General features: G+C 34.9%; 1 protein-coding gene across 2 annotated transcripts in view; it reads left to right on the plus strand.

The window, feature by feature from the left end:
• Positions 1-17,778, plus strand: part of LOC117410887 (obg-like ATPase 1) — a 38,991-nt gene extending 21,213 nt beyond the window's left edge. For both annotated transcript variants that reach the window (XM_034017800.2, XM_034017809.3), the window contains exons 6-11: positions 217-297; positions 570-667; positions 11,211-11,351; positions 11,958-12,054; positions 14,293-14,415; positions 17,261-17,778. In XM_034017800.2, the coding sequence (XP_033873691.1) occupies positions 217-297; positions 570-667; positions 11,211-11,351; positions 11,958-12,054; positions 14,293-14,415; positions 17,261-17,362 (642 nt within the window). In that variant the 3' untranslated portion in view covers positions 17,363-17,778. The remainder of the gene's footprint in view (positions 1-216; positions 298-569; positions 668-11,210; positions 11,352-11,957; positions 12,055-14,292; positions 14,416-17,260) is intronic.
• The last annotated feature ends 221 nt before the right edge of the window (positions 17,779-17,999 follow it).

The following is a 17,999-nucleotide window of genomic DNA, read 5'->3' on the forward strand; positions in this document are numbered from 1 at the left end:
CAGTGGTTTTTATTAATCAAACGTCTTGCATCAAGTTCAGTTTAACGCATTTGTTCATGATACAAATCTATGTCTTTTTAATATGAGCATGCATTGTTCATTTTGGCATTGGAATGCCATGCATTTAGGAAATAATTACCCACTATCCTGCTGGGTTTACATTCTTTTTCATCTGCTTTAATGACTTATTTTTTATTCCGTTTTAATACTATACAGGATATAATGTGCAAAATCAAGAACTGGGTAATTGATGAAAAGAAACATGTTCGTTTCTGTCGGGACTGGAATGAGAAAGAGGTAGGACTTTGATGTACACGCAGATTTATTAATATGCATTTGCCTGGGATCTTTTAATCTGCATGTCAGATGCCTCTTGGTATCAAGTTATGTGATGCATATTGTAACTGTATCTGCTTCCTGTTATGGGACTAATGACATCTGCCCTGAATGTTCACAAGGGACAAGCTTTTATCCTTTTTTTTTTTTTTTTTGTTCGTCTTTGTTAGTAAAATATATTTGCCTTTTGTCTGCTGCAATTTTGTTGACTTCTCCACCTCTTAACTATACAGATTGACGTGTTGAACAAGCACTTGTTTTTGACTTCCAAGCCAATGATTTATCTGGTCAACCTCTCTGAAAAAGACTACATCAGAAAAAAGAACAAATGGTAAGTTAGGAGAGTTTTATATTTTGATATTTCAATGTGATGTTCAGTACCCGGAAATACTCCTTATAACTTTAAGTACTCCAATAGACTTGTACCATTAACAAGTGTAGCTTCTACAGATCTATGGATAATATATATCTGTGGTTCTCAAACTTTTAGGACCACACCACCCTTCCTCTTGTCTGTGGTACTTGATCCACCATGCCACTGGCTTCTTTGTATGTCACTGCTGTCTTTTTTTTTTTTTTCTTTTGCACAAGCTATCCATCGTAATAATTAACAAACTTAACACTGTAAATAAGTTTGCCAGTTATGACCAGTGCTTAGTAATGTGCACACCATGTAGTAAGCCGATAAACAATGTATATCGTCAGATGTTGGCAGACTTTGTCCAATAATATGGAAGCTTAAAAAAAAAAAAAGGCACCAGTCAGATGCACAGTGCCATCTAGAAACTTTGACATGCCAGGAGGTGTCGGCAGTAAGATTTGCTTTAAGTTAATATATAGGTTAAGATGTGCGCTGTCATTTTTAATCATTTTTACTGAACCTTCTCACACCCCCCAGGATACAATCTGCACACCCCAGTTTGAGAACCACCGATATGCATAATAGATCTGCTTAGATTTGTCTTGGTTAAAATATCTCAGCTATCCTTCCTCATAATTTACAAAATATATAACACTGCATAAAGACAAAGCTTAACCAAATCAGATGAATCTTGGCTTAGAAAAGACTAACCTGATCCAAGCCAAACAATGCTCAAAGTACACCATCCGCTGCTCTCTGTAGTTCATTAAGTACTTAGAAGCACATGGTTTCAATTTTCCATAAAAAAAAAATCTCATTTCCATATGATATCAAAGAGAGAGAAGGCTTTATAACTGAAAAATAAACATTTGTAGACTGGAAGCCAAAACGATAATGAATGTCATATGGTAGCTCCAATAAATCATTAGATTACTTTAATTGAAAATGCTCTTGTATGGAGTCGCCCTGCTTAATGTTAAGTTTATCCATCATTAAAATAAATTCAAAGGTGGTGCAAAGAACACATTCCCTTTTGTTTTTGTTATTAGTATTCGTATAAATTGTTAGGTAATCACATTTGTTTTGTAATACTGTACAGTATGTTTACCTAAAATATCCCTGCTGGTAGTGAATTCAAAGTAGACCTTAACAATGGTTTCCTGACCGATTTCTGGAACTTCACAGGTTAATTTTCTTTCACAACAGACAGCCCTGTAAATTAGATGATTCATGTGTTTTAAATCTGCTGTCATCAACAGGAAATCACTTTTTCTTTAGTATTTGTTATTACCTGACCTGAGTGTAATAAGTCTTGAACTGTTTGATATGCTTGTATGTTGAGATTTCCCGAGGCCCACTGTAACAATGCAGACATCAAAGGTTATTTATTTGACATTTGATGAGTCAGTTCCCTTGTCCATAAAGCTCCTCACACCTGTACTAGGATGATTGCAGGTAGATCTCACTGGCTCCAATTATACAATACATGCTATTTCCAGACCCTAATAGTAGACAGTCTGCACAGGAGACGCCAGTCTGTGATTTAGCTGTCGCCAGGCGCCCTGTGTTTTTCTGATGATGACATGGTTATAGGCTATTCAAAGCAAACCATCAAACAAATTACAATCTTTGCATTAATTTGAAACAAAGAAAATAGAATTTGGCAAACAAGTTCCTTCAACTTTCAAAATACTGTCATTTGCATACAACAGTACAACCAATACTTGGGTTTAAAAAATGTGTGTGTATATATAAACAAAGTACAGTATGCACTCTATATATGTATGTTGGGTGTGTAACATAAAAAAGCAACTCCTTGCTCATTTGGATTGTTGGAATAATTGCAGTTGAAAGATCAAAGCCAGGCCAGTCGAGTGATGTTCCAAAAGAGAATTTACCACGTAGCCGTTTTTCTGTCCATTTTCTGCTGCCTGCTGTTCCTATTTTCCCTCAAGCTAGCCATTGACTACCCCCTGCTCATCCCTGCTCGTAAAAAATGATTGAGGAAGTATTTCTCATGTATTTATGAGTGGGAAGCATTGCGTGATAGAGAAATGGCATCTACTTGAGCCGAAAAGAGATTGCCATTTTTTCCTTTTATTCATCTGCTCTGCCATGGCTCTAATGCCTGTTTATTCAGCATAGTTTTTGTATTAGAGAGTATAAAATAAATTACTTCACCACAAGGAATGCAAACAGAGGGTCTGTCTTCTGGTGCAGCGTCACAGTAAGTCTAACCAGTGTTTGTAGTATGAAGAATTGTATTCATCTGTCTTATAAACCTCCATCACTTGTTTTTACACCAAATTTGTTCATATTCGACGCTGTCGAAAGTGTAGAAGTAGTCTTTTTTTTTTTTTTTTTAAATTGTAGAGAACCTCCATACCAGAATCTCAAAGCCCCTGATATTAATTTATAATAAAAGCCAAAGGTTAACCCTTTGCGGTCCATTGTCGGACTGGGTCCGACATTGCAATTATTCCTCTCAGGTCCTTTGCCGGACTGGGTCCGACATCATTATAGCAAAGCAAAAAACGGGTTTCTAGTCGTTTTTTCTCCGGAAAAAGCCAAGAAAACCATTCATTTGCTGAGTGGGAGCGACAGGAGCCGAGACAAGTCGGGGGAAAAAAAACAAAAAAAACAAAAAGGCGTATCTCATGATTAGTCATACATGGCCCTGGTATCAGATAACGGGGCGGTCATAGTAAACAAGCTGGCTGAGTGCGTCAGTGCACAGAGACTATCATGGACATTTGCAGAGCTTTTTTCAGATGTTATAATAATAAAATAATGACTTGGATCGCATTATTGAGGAGTTTGGTGATAAAACGAGTGATCAGGAGATGATTGATCAGTATGTACAGCTATTATTTTTATTATTATTTATTTCTTACATAGGTGAAAGCTATAGCGAACAAAAGGGTGGGGCGGGGCTGGAGATGCCTAGTGAGTGCTTTGTTGATATGCAGGGCCATTTAAACCCGTTTGACTGTGGGGAAAAAAAATACTTTTAAACGGCGCGTCTAAAATTAACTGCGCGAGTGAAAAATAATTAGACCTGACATGCCTGACGCGCAATTAATAAATGGACTGCAAAGGGTTAATAATGGAGTGCCTTTACATACCTACTGGCTATAAAGTCTGTATAAGAAGATATGTTTACAGTAGGTGAAGTGTTTGGGGAAAATACTTATCCTACAGATGTCTGTGCTGTACAGTTCCAGGAAAGTGTCTGTTTAAAATAGCCTGCTGAACAGTTCTGTAACCACGCTGTGCTTCATGCTTCTAGTACAATAAAATACATTGTATTTTCTAAGTAGGTGGGTTGACCTTTAAAAAAGATGGAAGAACTGGAATTGCTCCAAGCAAGTACTCACTGGGTTTACCAGAGTGTTGAATTAGTCACTCACTTGATTTACAATTAGGGCCTAGCCCCTGAAGGGACGTGGACAAAGCAGCTTTGCCAGTTATTCAGGTTCTCAGATCGGGGGGTAGTTTCTAAAGAGTGGGGGTTATTTTTAATCAAAGCTAAATCTTGATAAATCTGGCCTACAAGTGGTGCTGTTACCTGGTTTCAAACCTGTTAATTGCGATAACCAAGCGGGAGGTCTTTAATGTCCCAAAAAATACTAAAATATCTCCAGACATCAGATATAAATGTTGTGTGCTGCCATTGTCTGCTTTTTGGTAACTTCATAATTTATTCAGAAAGTAGTCACAGGTGCACAAACGGGTGAAAAAAAAAGCAACACAAAGAAATAAAGCGCTTTTAATTAATTAATTGCAATTCGGTTTAGCTATGTAAGTAACATATACAAGGTTAAATGACTGTTTTATAACTAAATCATTTATAGAAATAACTATAGTATGTTTTAATAAAATACTAATGTAGATTGACAATCCAAGTGGATATGTATAGTATACATTATATTTTGAATTTTGTTTTAGCGAATGGCATATTTTGATTGTTTTTATAACGATATGTTCAGTTATTTCTAATCTTTGAAATATGGTTATAACAAAATGCACATGTCACAGCAAGTGTCCTGTAGCGGTCCAGTTTAATGAGCTCAATAAATGTATTGAATGTGCACACTTCCAGCTTGTGAAAGCTTGTTATCAGAATGATTGTTGAACTGTTATGAATGGAATAGGATGTTGAAACTGGGCATGATTGGCTGATGTTACATATGTCCTTGATTACCTTCCTTCGGCTTTTATTCTAATAAGTGACATTCTTTGTACTCCCTTGGAAGGCTAGACAGTCTGACACGGGATGAGAATAAATATTGCGTGTGGTACACATTAAGCTGTCATCTAGCTGTCAAAAAGTAACTGGAAAAAATTCATAAGAAATTCTGCTGCGCTACAGTTTTCTGTGTCTTGTCGAAATTGACACATTTGACGTACAGTCAATTCTTGTTAAAACAAACTCTGATTAGAATAATGTCCTGATAGTACACATTTTCTACAAGGTCCTGGCAAAATTTAGCAGTTGCTTATTGTAAATTGCTTCTTATAGTACGAATTTCCTGTTTTGTGCGAATTATTCTCCAAGGAAAGAAAAATGTGAATAAAATGGAACACCCTGTGCAAAAGATATTGGGAAATGTATTCCCTTGTCATCCGCATTAGCACCTCTGTACTGTATTTTAGTGCTGTTCTGAAGACTACAGATCATACAGACTACAGAGCATTTCGAGAACCCATAGTGCTCACGCAAAAACATGTACTATCCTTTCAGACAAAAGTGGACGTGTTAAAAGCAATGGATAATGCACGACTGTACAAGAACAAGAAAGATGTTGCTGCAGATTTCAACATTCCCACAAACAATTTGTCAACCATTCTAAAAAAATCAGGATACAATAATCCCAGCTTATGAACAGCAAACTGTGGATGCAAGTCATGAATGTTTCTGATTTGCTCAATACCCTGATGTTGAGGACGCCTGGCTTTTGTGGTTTAAAAATGTCTGATCAGAATGGGACATGCAGGTTTCAAGTGCAGTTCATTTGCAATGTATACTTTTTAAAAGTTAACTGTATTTACAATAAAAATGCACTGTACTTTTACATTTTTATAATACTTTTCATTGTTCTATAATTGGAATTTGATTTCAGTGTTACTGTACCTTCAATAAACACTGACTGTATGCATTTTAAATTCCTGATAATGCAAATTACTGATACAAGGATTGTTTTTTACTGGTCCCTTGAAATTCACATTAATGATCCGTTATTGACTTATTGTATAAGAGCCTACATTTCTGCACAGATAATATCTATAATATACATCTATAAATAAATAATGCTGTAATGCCACTACATATGTCAGCAAAAATAATAAAAGTATCCCCATTATTTAATACCCTGAACTGACAACATTTTGCTTAAGAAGAAAAATAACTTATCCAGTTCTTTCCATTCCCCACTCAACCCTCTAATGACCCTTCATCATGCCATTGATTGCAGGACAGGTTAAGGAAAATACAAGTAATCTGCAGGTAGCAGCAGTGGCTGTACTGATGTCCTCAAAAGAATTTACTGCTGGGAGGATGAAAAGCTTCCCACAGAGCCAATGGCTTTCCAGCCGCAAATTACATCATGAGCTCATGTGCACTTTTTTTCAGAAAAAAACAAATCACAATAGAATGCATAAGAACATTCAGCAGGGACTTTAGACGAGTTTAGACGAGTACAAAAAAAATAATAAGGTTATTAGTTGTTGCTTCAGTGCATAGCGTCTCTGTAAAATGTGAAAGTCCAGCAGAGAAATGTGAATTACAAATAACTTTCTGGATTTGCAATATTAGTACGAGGCTATTGTGCAATATTAATATATACACTGAATTGATTGTTTGCTTAGCACATTATTGGCATTCCTTTCTAATAAAATTGTTTACTGTGGGAGTGTCTCTTCTGGTCATTGCTTTACCGTTTTATGAGCTCTTAGTGGTACTCCTCAGGATATTCAGCAGTGAATTGCATTTCAAAAGGGTCATTTATACCCAGGTGTTTTGCCTGCGAGTTCCTTTTTATGGGTTTACCTCCCTAATCATGATGAATCCATTCATATGTATGCAGGTAAATGCACCCACAAAATAGAGGGCAGCTCAAGCAATTTGATCAGGTGCCTGCACCTGTACTTTGGGCAGTTAATTGTTTTCCCCCTACTGTAATTTGAGGACATCAAAGGTTTCAGACAGCTTGAAGGAACCACAGGCATGTGAGAACTTTTGAATGATTACAGAACTAAAAAGAAAAAAAAAGAAATTGTGTGATTGGTAGGTTCTTAGATTTATTTTCCTTCCATTTGTAGTTCTCGGTTTCAAATCCGCAATATTTGAGTTATTACTACTGCAGACTGCTGTCGAGTGACATATAACATATATTATTAGTTGCTGATAAAAATTAATAAACAAAAATAACATTACGTAATTAAAATGTTTGTGTTTTATATCAATTGCTTAGTCTTAATTCAGCTGTAGACTGAAACAATTGTGTATTATGTACTAGATGTTTTAAAAGATGTAACCGAATTAAAGGAGGTATTTACTGGGCATGTAGCTGTGCCTTTTTGGTAATCGTAGTTAAATCCTCATTAGTGGTGTGACAGAACATGTGGAGCAGTCTAAAGATAATCGTTTTCTAGTGTCAGTACTGAGTGGTATTAAAAACCTCTCTATAGCAGGGACACAGTGTCACATTTATTTGTTAACCCATTATCGTCTGTTGAACTTGCTGAGTCTATGGGAGCTTTTTAAGTACAGTAAAGTCACTTCTGTCAGTTTTGTCTGTAGATGGTTATGTGGTTGAACTTTTCACCGAGGCTTGAAGATAAAACTGTACAAAGCAACGCTTGGAATTTGTCTATTGGCTATCGCCAATTGGTATATAATCCATTTTACCAACAACAGCTCATACCAATGTGACTTTGTTATTTATCACTATTAAGACACTAAATAAAAAGAATACAATTGTATTTTTATACATGTATCATATACAGTTTAGAAAATCCTGTTATGTTTCACATTTGGCTGTATATATAGTAATATTGTATGGTATATAACTCTCACTTTACTCGAGTTTATAAAAGAGTGTACTCAGAATGCAGTCGATTTTATTATGTTTGCATTTTCTTTGTGTAGAGTGAAATGGTCAATGCTGTGTTTAAAGTTTATGGATTTGTCTGTTATTTTATAGACCATATAAATTAATGAAAAGTATGATTTTATAAAGTGGATTTTTCCTTTCTGCTGCCTGATAAAGAACTATTTTGAAACTTAGTCACCTTTCTGAATTTTTTTTTAATTAAATGTAAAGATATGCACACAAAAAAATCCACAAACATTGTCTGTTACTAAGTCTTATTTGAGCTTTTTAAGCAGATGAATGATTAGCAGAAATAATGGCCCTGTCAGCCTTAATCACATTAAAATGTGGTTAACATTTAATTTTTTCCACTTAATATGCAAAAATTTCCACTAGATTTGCAGTGAAGGCCATTGAAATTCCATTACAAGAAGAATAAAAATTTCAGGCATCATTTGTTCAGAGAAGAAGGAGCTCTGGACTAGAAACTGCTGAGTCTTTCTATTGTAACTGAATAATTGTACTGCACGCAGACCCACGAATTACAATCTAGACGATGCAGCAATAGGTCAATCAGTCCTATTTTTGTTTTTGTGCCATAGGAAATTGTTTCTCTTGAAAACAGCTGAATGCCCACCGTCACTGGCAAGCATCACGTTTAAAAAAATGGTCAAAGGAGAAGAAAAGCAGTGAGGTCCAGAGGAGCCGAAGTTTTTAATGTAAATGTGAAGGAATGTAAAACAAACTAAGGAACATGATTGAATTATGGAATACAACATTTTATTTTTTCAGTGAGGGTGAGGTCCTCACACAACTCCACAATTCAGAGCCCCTTACAAGGAACTCTGTAGAGCTATGGGTTTTGGTCTTGCCCTTGACAACGTGAATAATAATTTTCACCTAAAATGCATGCACAAGTACATTATATTTATATAACATGTGGGTGTAGGTTCTCTTTTGTTTAGTTCTCATGAATCCCCTGCCACCAATGCTACCCGTGACTCCCCACTGAAAGGTTCAGCTTTTCAAACCATTATCTGATAATGAAAGTGACATAACTTTGGTTCCTTTTGTAAAGACTAATCAAATGTACCTTAAGAAATGCACAATGGGAATGGCCGCTAGAAACTTAAATGACTGCAGGAGTTGTCAATGTCAGAGTGATGTGTAAGATTGTTGACAAAGGATGGGCTGATACATCCGTCTGATTCAGCCGCCTAGTGGTTTTGATCTTTACAGGGCTAAAATAAAATGCATTTTCAAACATCATTTGACAGTGTATGGAAAAACCTGAAGTGTTATTGCTAGTGGTACTTACTGTATTTACATTTCACTGCTTTGTCAAGCATTTGTATATACACAATTGTCTTAGTTGGGAAATGTACAGCACATTTTTTTATAATTAAGTATGATTTATACTGAAACAACTATATATATGTGTATATATATGTATATGTATGTGTGTGTGTGTGTGTGTGTAATATATGTGTGTATATATAATGGCATCAGTTAATTTGTGTATATATATTTAAATATGTCTTGTTTTGTCTATTTTTACTTCTCTGAAACATGTTTCCTAAATATATTTTGTTTTGTTACATAACGCCATTTTATCATGCAGATTGGATTTCGACAAAGTTGCCTTGTGAGTTTCGAGTTTTATACTGTGCTGGATTTACATCTCTCAAATCACAAAGGCAGAGCACTGAACCTTGAGAATTTGAATACTTTGTTCTCCTAGCAGGGTTTTGTCAGGTTCTATGTCACTCACTTTAAAGACCTTTAGACCCCCATGCTCATTTACTGTTCACTTGTACCATTTCTGCTTTTACATTATGAAAATCATCTGTCAACACTTTAAAAGAGTCTCCTCTGTTATTTAGCAGGTGATGCTCAGCACTGTCAAGTTTTTGCCAATTATAGCTTCAGGTACAATGGTCTATTCAGTGGATCAAAGTCTTTTAGTGCTAGGAAATGATTTGTGAATCATTATTCATCTGTATTGTAGAAGACTGGAATACCCAAGGAATGCAAATAATCCTTGTAAGAATGGATCACAACCTCTTAAAATAACAACCTACAACTGCCATTATCTAAGATTGGCGTACTAGCAAGACGCTGTTGTGTTCTGTTTCCTAAGTTTGACAGTTTCTTGATTCATCAGTCACACCAAGCATTTCTTGCAAAGACATGTCTACCAGTATGTCCTGAAGGAGTGTGTACAATGACTCTAAATAAACAAATCTTACCTTTGCTGGTTTTACAGATATGGAGCTTTTTTTTTTTTTAATAAAACAATGTAACATTTATAGTATAGGTGTGTTATAATTTTGAATACTTTTAAGTGAGTTTGCAATCCAAGGTTAAACTAGCCCAGTAATTGTGTGAAGTTATTTTGTAATATTCCACCAGCTGTACAATAATAAAAGCATGTCTAGGTGCATTTTTTGTTGGAATGATAGTAAAAACCTTGAAGATAGTAAACTGATGGGGCTCAAAGAATCTTTTATTTAGTAAGTTAGATTACTTTTTCACATAGCATGCTAACAAGTTTATAAAGGAAATAAGGCTTGCTGGTAATGATTGGATATTTCCTAAGTAATCGAAGTATGAGAATTAACAAACTGAAGTGTGGAATGTGTTTTATTCACTTTTTTGGGATCAGTCCAAACCTCTGCTGAATGGGTGTGTGCTTAATCTGATAATTGCTCACATCCCCTGCTGTTAAGAATTAAATTCGTCATTAACTGGAGAGTCATCTTTGTCCTGTAAGGTCAGCTGCCCTGCTGTTGCTACCTGTTAGTCCATATCATGAATTACTTTGTCTTGGATTGTAAGTACTAATAGATATTTTGGGCTGTAGTATAATTGGAGGGAGAAAAGTCCATACCGATTGCTTGTCAGGTGCTTTCTTTAGGAACTTGCAGGTATAATCTGCTGAAGAGATTGTGCTTGTCTGAAAGCTTTTTGTTTAAGAAATGATATTATACGTTAAATACTATTATCTATAACACAGGAGCAATTGGGAACCATAGTTAATGGACTGTGTTTGTGTTTTAATGAGAATGAAAGTTTTAGCAGAATGGCATTCTAGAGAAAACCATGATCATACCGTCCTCCAGCCTGTTCGTCGTGCCAGAGAGTACTGTATTAGACTTCTTTTGTGCCTTTTAATAGTGGAAATGTGAATGATTTTCTTTTATTTATTTTAATGTCTTCTTGATTGGGAAGGGGGGGGGGGGGGGGAGTTGAAAGCTGTTGCCTGGTAATAACTTGACCTTAGAAAGCGATACACAAAAAAATGTCATCTTAAACCATGCAGTTCTTATGAATATGTATGCGCCACCGGTACTGGATAATGAATGTAGAACTGTCAAGCATGCACTACATGCTAATGTTATACCCTTTGTTGTCTGCAGGTTGGCAAAAATTAAAGAGTGGGTGGACAAGCATGACCCGGGAGCCTTGGTCATCCCGTTTAGTGGTGGAGTGGAACTCAAGTTCCAAGACATGAGTGACGAGGAGAAACAGAAGTATTTGGAAGAGAACAAGACACAAAGGTTAATTAGCATTCATTTTCCCCACTTTTATTATCAAACTATTTCCTTGCTGTAATTTAATTGCTTGTGCTGATAGAATAATAAATGACAGAGTAATTACCATTTGTAAAGAAGGAATCGTTCTCGTTGCTGTAAGACACAGTGAAAGGATTTATTTAAAATTAAGTTTTTAACTGTCATCTGTCATCTCTTGTAATTATAACTTGGGCATTTATGTATATATTTTTTTATAATGTAAAAACTACTTTAGCCGAGTATTTTGTAAGTACATATGAATAGTAAAAATGAATGTATTTAGGTTCTAAACACAATTTAAAATAAATGTAGTGGCTGTGGAGGGAATGTAAATGTCATTTGGCCAATACGGTGTATTTTTATTGATTTATTTATTGATTTATATATGTATAAAAAAGCAGGAGATACTATGTGTTTTTCATTGGTACAGTAACTGCTCATCCTTGCACAATACCTTATTCACGTCAATTCTTTCTTTTTTTTTCAATTTTAATGCCAGTGAATACATTTCTAATAACATGCAAGAAAATGTGTTGCTTGAGTATATTGAGCATGAAGCAGAAATCTGAGGTTGGTGTCTTTGTTTTGCAGTGTGTTAACTAAGATCATCAAGAGTGGATACGCTGCTCTCCTGCTGGAATACTTTTTCACAGCCGGACCAGATGAAGTGCGCGCATGGACCATAAGGGTATGTTTCATAGTTATTCACCAGCTACATCCAGTTCCACGCGATTGAATTCAGATTGATATCACTGACTTTGAAGTTTGTCATGGTAGCGGTTAGCTAGTCATTACAGATGAGGTTTTTGTCCAGGATAACTTTAATTATTTGTGAGCTGTTGAACAGTGAAAGTGGGGCTGCATTGATTGAGGTGGGTAACAATTGATTCTGCCTATTACATACTCTGAAATTTTTTCATCCTGTAGAATCTGTCTTCCCTCCTCCTGTGGTCAGAGATAAGACGCCTCAGTATTGTGCTTGCTTAATCTGTGTGACTGGGTTTTGTCTCCAATGAAATTGATGTCGCTTTTCATTTGACGTTTGTTGGGGGGTTACTTGTGGCTTTTTACCCTTGTATCTTAGTTACCTTTTGTTTTGTGCATTTAAAGACCACAGTGTAACCATAATACAGATGTTGCATATGAGTAAATTGAACATTTTATTGATAATGGAAAGGGAAAAATAGGATTATTTACCTTTTAAAAACATATATTAGTTTGTTAATTTGTCTTGTATTTTATATACAAGATGTATTTGTAATTAGGATAGAGCTGTTGATGTGAAAAAATATATTCGTACTTATTTCTTTTTAACTTTACAAGCTTTTTATATTTGTTACTATTATTTTTTGTCTTCTTTTTTTGTTAAAATGCATTGCTCATTTATTAGCTTCAAGATTAAATCTTTCAAGGACCCGAAATACACGTACAAGTTATTTGTTTGAAGTTTAAAATGACATTTCCTTTTATTTCAATGTAACATGATTGTATTTCCTTCAAGGAAGCCTATAATGAATGCCCTGTTTTATGATATGACTGATCATAAGTAGCCTTGATTTTATGTGAGGGGCATTTAGTCAGGCAAGCATCAGTGAGTAACTATATTAACCCAATACATCTTTTATTGTAAAAACTGTATTCTGTAATGTCTGGCTCATTAGCACTTTAACATGCTTTATTAGGCAGCCTTGAGGTCACCATTATCTATTAGCCTACGCTGCATGGTTGTATGTCCACAGAATGTGTATCCTTATAATTCAACATATGGGGCAATCGCATTATAATGTATTTTTCTCCACCTAGACAAACCTGGATGCTGATTTATGATGGCTATACTTACAAGCGCTCTATCAATGAAATTACATGGGGATTATAATATATTGGAGTCATTAAATACACATCATTCTTTGGCATGAAATATGTTGACCCTGACCTTATTATATACATAATTAAAAATTGCTTAACAGTTTCAGACCACAAAGCTAGATTGACAAAATGCTGATTGTAATTGATGGTGATAGATGTGTGAAGTCACACATTATCTCTTCCACTTTGGCATTTTTAATGTATACAAATTTATTTAAACAAATACATTTAAGATTTGACTTGGAATATAAAGTAAATATTGAATACAATTATAAAGTGTAGATCTGTGACTCTTATTAAGTAATAAAAGGAAAGAATGACAGTAGTAATAGCCTGTATTTCCTAACACGTCAGATAATTACACTGTAAAGAACAACTGCTGCAAAAATCATGAAAATGTGAAGGGTTAACCTCGTGAGGAGTTCGTGATTTTTATATTTTGAGTACATTTGTAATATGAGGACTCCGGACAGACTACTACAACATGCTAGATTTGTAAACTGCTAGTTATGATCCGTGTAGGTCAATAAATTCAATTATAATCTCAGTTGCTCTAAGAAAAGCATCACCTTGGACTCCAGAGATGATCAGAGGCTAAGCTGAAACCCACAATGAAAGAAGATTGCTTCAACTGAAATCAATACTACCTCGAAATCTGTATCAAAAATTGCTGTCTGCATTGATAGCGGCAGTGTGCGCTTATCTTGAATGAATTCAGCACATGTGAGTAGCATCCGAACAGTATTCCAATATCAGGAGCAGAGTGATTGTACTCATGACATGCCAAGCGATATGAAGCAATGTTTCAGTGAATCCTGATTTGATATCAAAAGAGGCGACTGTCTGTGCTGTAATCCATCTTAAGAAAATACATACATATATATATATATATATATATATATATATATATATATGTATGTATGTATGTATGTATGTATGTATGTGTGTGTGTGTGTGTGTGTGTGTGTGTGTGTGTGTGTGTGTGTGTGTGTGTGTGTGTGTATATATATATATATATATATATATATATATTATTATATATAAATTTTTTTCCTGACAGAAAGGGACGAAGGCTCCTCAGGCTGCAGGCAAGATCCACACAGATTTCGAAAAGGGCTTCATTATGGCTGAAGTAATGAAATTCGAAGATTTTAAAGAAGGGGGCACTGAGAATGCTGTCAAGGTGAGATTTCTTTTGGAACAGCTCGGACGTTCTTTTCAATTGAAAGAAGTCTCTTGCGATTTAGTAGATCTGACAGTCACTTTGGACTGTGTACTAGGCAGCCACCACAAATGTACTTCACCTTTACACAGGGGAAGGTATTACCACACTTTTCTTACTCCAGTGCTGACAACCTAACAGACTTCATGACTAAATACTTTCTTTTTGCTGAAGTCCTGTACAGTAATTGTCATTTTACACATACATGTAGGCTAAAACTGAATTAGAATTAAAAAAAAAAGAAATCCGGGTTCAGATTTTTTTTTTTCCCAGATTTAAACTGGGTAATAGAAAGCAACTGTCATGAAATGGACAGCTAACTAAATATAGCCATATAGCTATGTTAGAACATTTACAATAGGATGGCAGGCTATTGCAGTGATGTGTAAAATGAAAAGTCGGGTTAAATAAAGTGTGTAATTTTTAACATAAGAACTGTTTCACGGATGAGCAACCAGGTTTAACACATAAAAATGGCTTATAGATCCTCCTCAGATTTCTAGATTTATTTATTTAACTATACAAAAATACAAGTATGATAATAAATATGTATATTTACCACAGTAATGCACTATGAAATCTGACTACCTGATGGTAGGGCAGGGAAATATCAGATTTCACTAAATCTTACTAAATGATAAAATGGTGAAAGTTATTATTTTTTGCCAGTATTCTACATCATGAGAAGTACTACGTGCTTCACATTGTTTCTTCTACATGAATATTAACATTATCCACTCACTCCTTCAAGCCCAGGTGTAGCTATTTAAATTGGATTGCAATGACAATGGAAATACTGTTCAACTGCTCCACCCACGCAGTAGCTGAGGTCAGCTCATGGGGCTGTTGTCTTGGTGGAATAGGTTTGAAGGATTTTACACTTTTATTATTCCATTGCATGTACAGTGCCTTGCAAAAGTATTCAGACACCTGACCAATTCTCTCATATTACTGAATTACAAATGGTACATTGAAATTTCGTTCTGTTTGATATTTTATTTTAAAACACTGAAACTCAAAATCAATTATTGTAAGGTGACATTGGTTTTATGTTGGGAAATATTTTTAAGAAAAATAAAAAACTGAAATATCTTGCCAGTATTCTACATCAGAGTATTCTATATTAGAGACCTTGTTTTTTGTCAGTCTGCAAAGACAAACATTAAATAAAAAATAAACCTTTCGAAGAGTTAGGTGATCATCTTAGTAAAGCATTATCAGGTCAGCAGTGTGGAGTAGTGGTTAGGGCTCTGGACTCTTGACCGGAGGGTTGTGGGTTCAATCCCAGTTGGGGGACACTGCTGCGGTACCCTTGAGCAAGGTACTTTACCTAGATTGCTCCAGTAAAAACCCAACTGTATAAATGGGTAACTGTATGTAAAAATAATGTATAAAAAAATACTGTAATTGTATGTAAAAATAATGTGATGTCTTGTAACAATTGTAAGTCGCCCTGGATAAGGGCGTCTGCTAAGAAATAAATAATAATAATTATCCACTTCAAACACTGTTATATATTCTAATATTATCTAACAACAATAAAAACATATATAATTGATTATTTTTTAATTGAAAAAGGATACTATAGAAGACCAACTATCCAAAATAAGATCTTGGTATAACTTTGAATACTACTTTTGGATTGGTTAAATAATGTACCGATGACATTGCCTACCCCCCAGTGTTTGGCTAGTGAAAAGGCAGACCTCCTGAACAGGATCCCCCCCACACACACGCACCCTTCCTCTGAATGAGCTGACCACAAAGCATTCCTGGTTTACTGGAACATTTCGACCAGCCTGCTGGAGAGATCCTTGCATGTCAACAGAACATTATGCTGTTCACTTTATGAAACTCATTATCTATGGTACAGATGCTTTTTATCTGTACAATTCCTTAGATTTATATTTTATTACATTTTATATGTTTTTAGTTATGTTTTATTTTATAGCTAAAAAAAAAAAAAAAACATTTTAGAAACATTACAAATGAGTACCCAGTTTTTATTTCAATATTGTTGTTCCAAATTAAAATGCGTAGTTATTTTACATTGGGGGAAGAATTGATATTCATATCTTAATTAAATTATATTAAACTGGATGTTTAGAAAATGTCAGTGACTTCCATAAAGGATGTATTATGAACATTCTTTTAAAAAATAATACCATTTAATGTCAGTGCTATGAAGTAGACATTGAGTAACTGTGTGGGTTTTATAGTCTACAGGGATATCACATTATTAGTAATCATATCTGCTTAGGCAAAGCTTTCTTCTCCAGATGGTTGCTTTCAAGTGCAAATGAACTGGTTGGACGTGTCTAGTTTAATACATACTCAGGAATCACAAATAGCCATTGATTTTTTTCAACCAGTGTTTCTGGTGGTATTGAGAATGGATTAAATGGTCTCCAGAGCATTTAAAAGGAGCATCGTTTCTTTTAATTAATTGTACACTTAGATAAACCAGAATGCATAAGCTAACACATATTAGCACATCAAGTGAAGTATATCAAGTTTGATTGGGGGGAAATATAATAATAAATAAATAAAATAAAGCCAATGTTTATGAAAGAAGACTTGTAACTTTTATTCTTTCACATTATAAAAGACTTAAAGTACTTTTTTTTTTAAAAAAGGAAAAAAAGACAGCGGTAATTGTAGTATAAATATTCTCTGAACAGGAAATCAGTACCGCATTAAAATTAGGATAAAAAGCCAAAGTTATTTTTTGTGAAATTTACAAAATATTCCACAACATAATTATTTACAGTTTTATTCATTTTTGTTTTGTTTTGTTTTTTTACAGGCCGCTGGAAAATACAGGCAACTGGGTAGAAACTACGTTGTTGAAGATGGAGATATTATCTTTTTTAAATTTAACACACCGCAGCAGCCCAAGAAGAAGTGATTTGAAAGCATTTTGCATAATAAATGAACTGTGCAGCCAAGGAAAAGGTGTTCTATTGTTTTAGAAAGAATTAGCTAGAAACCCATGATTGAGACCTGCCAAGGTTGAGCAACTGTCCCACTTCCCAGTCATATTATCACAGACTGTTTTCGGCTTTTATAATACAGCTCCCTCTGAAGCATAAGCACTAAATGTTGACAGCATTGCTATTTAAGATTAGGGCCCCACTCTGAATTGTAGAAGCAGTTTAGGAACCGTATTACTCTCATGATACTTCATTAATCTCCATCATGTAAGCCAAACCTGACACATTTGACAGCAGGGACAATGCAACTTGCTCCTTTCTGAATCTACAGATAATGCATGTTTTACAGTACCCCAGATGTCTACACTCAATAAAACATTTGACAAAACCAGCCTGTGTGTGTTTGGGGATGTCTGTATTGACTGACTGTGGTGTGCTGAATGTGATATGGCACCTGGTGTAAGCTGATTACGGAATTTAAAGACGTGTGTGATACAGTAACTGGCAGCATGGGGCAGCTGTAATTGTATCTTTTTTAAAGTGATTCTTTTATTGGATTCAAAAGGGTAGGTTACTGATGGTTTCATAAAAAAAACAAAAAATTGGAAAAAA

Source organism: Acipenser ruthenus, chromosome 10 (genome assembly GCF_902713425.1).
Source record: "Acipenser ruthenus chromosome 10, fAciRut3.2 maternal haplotype, whole genome shotgun sequence".
NCBI classification, from domain to species: Eukaryota; Metazoa; Chordata; class Actinopteri; order Acipenseriformes; family Acipenseridae; genus Acipenser; species Acipenser ruthenus.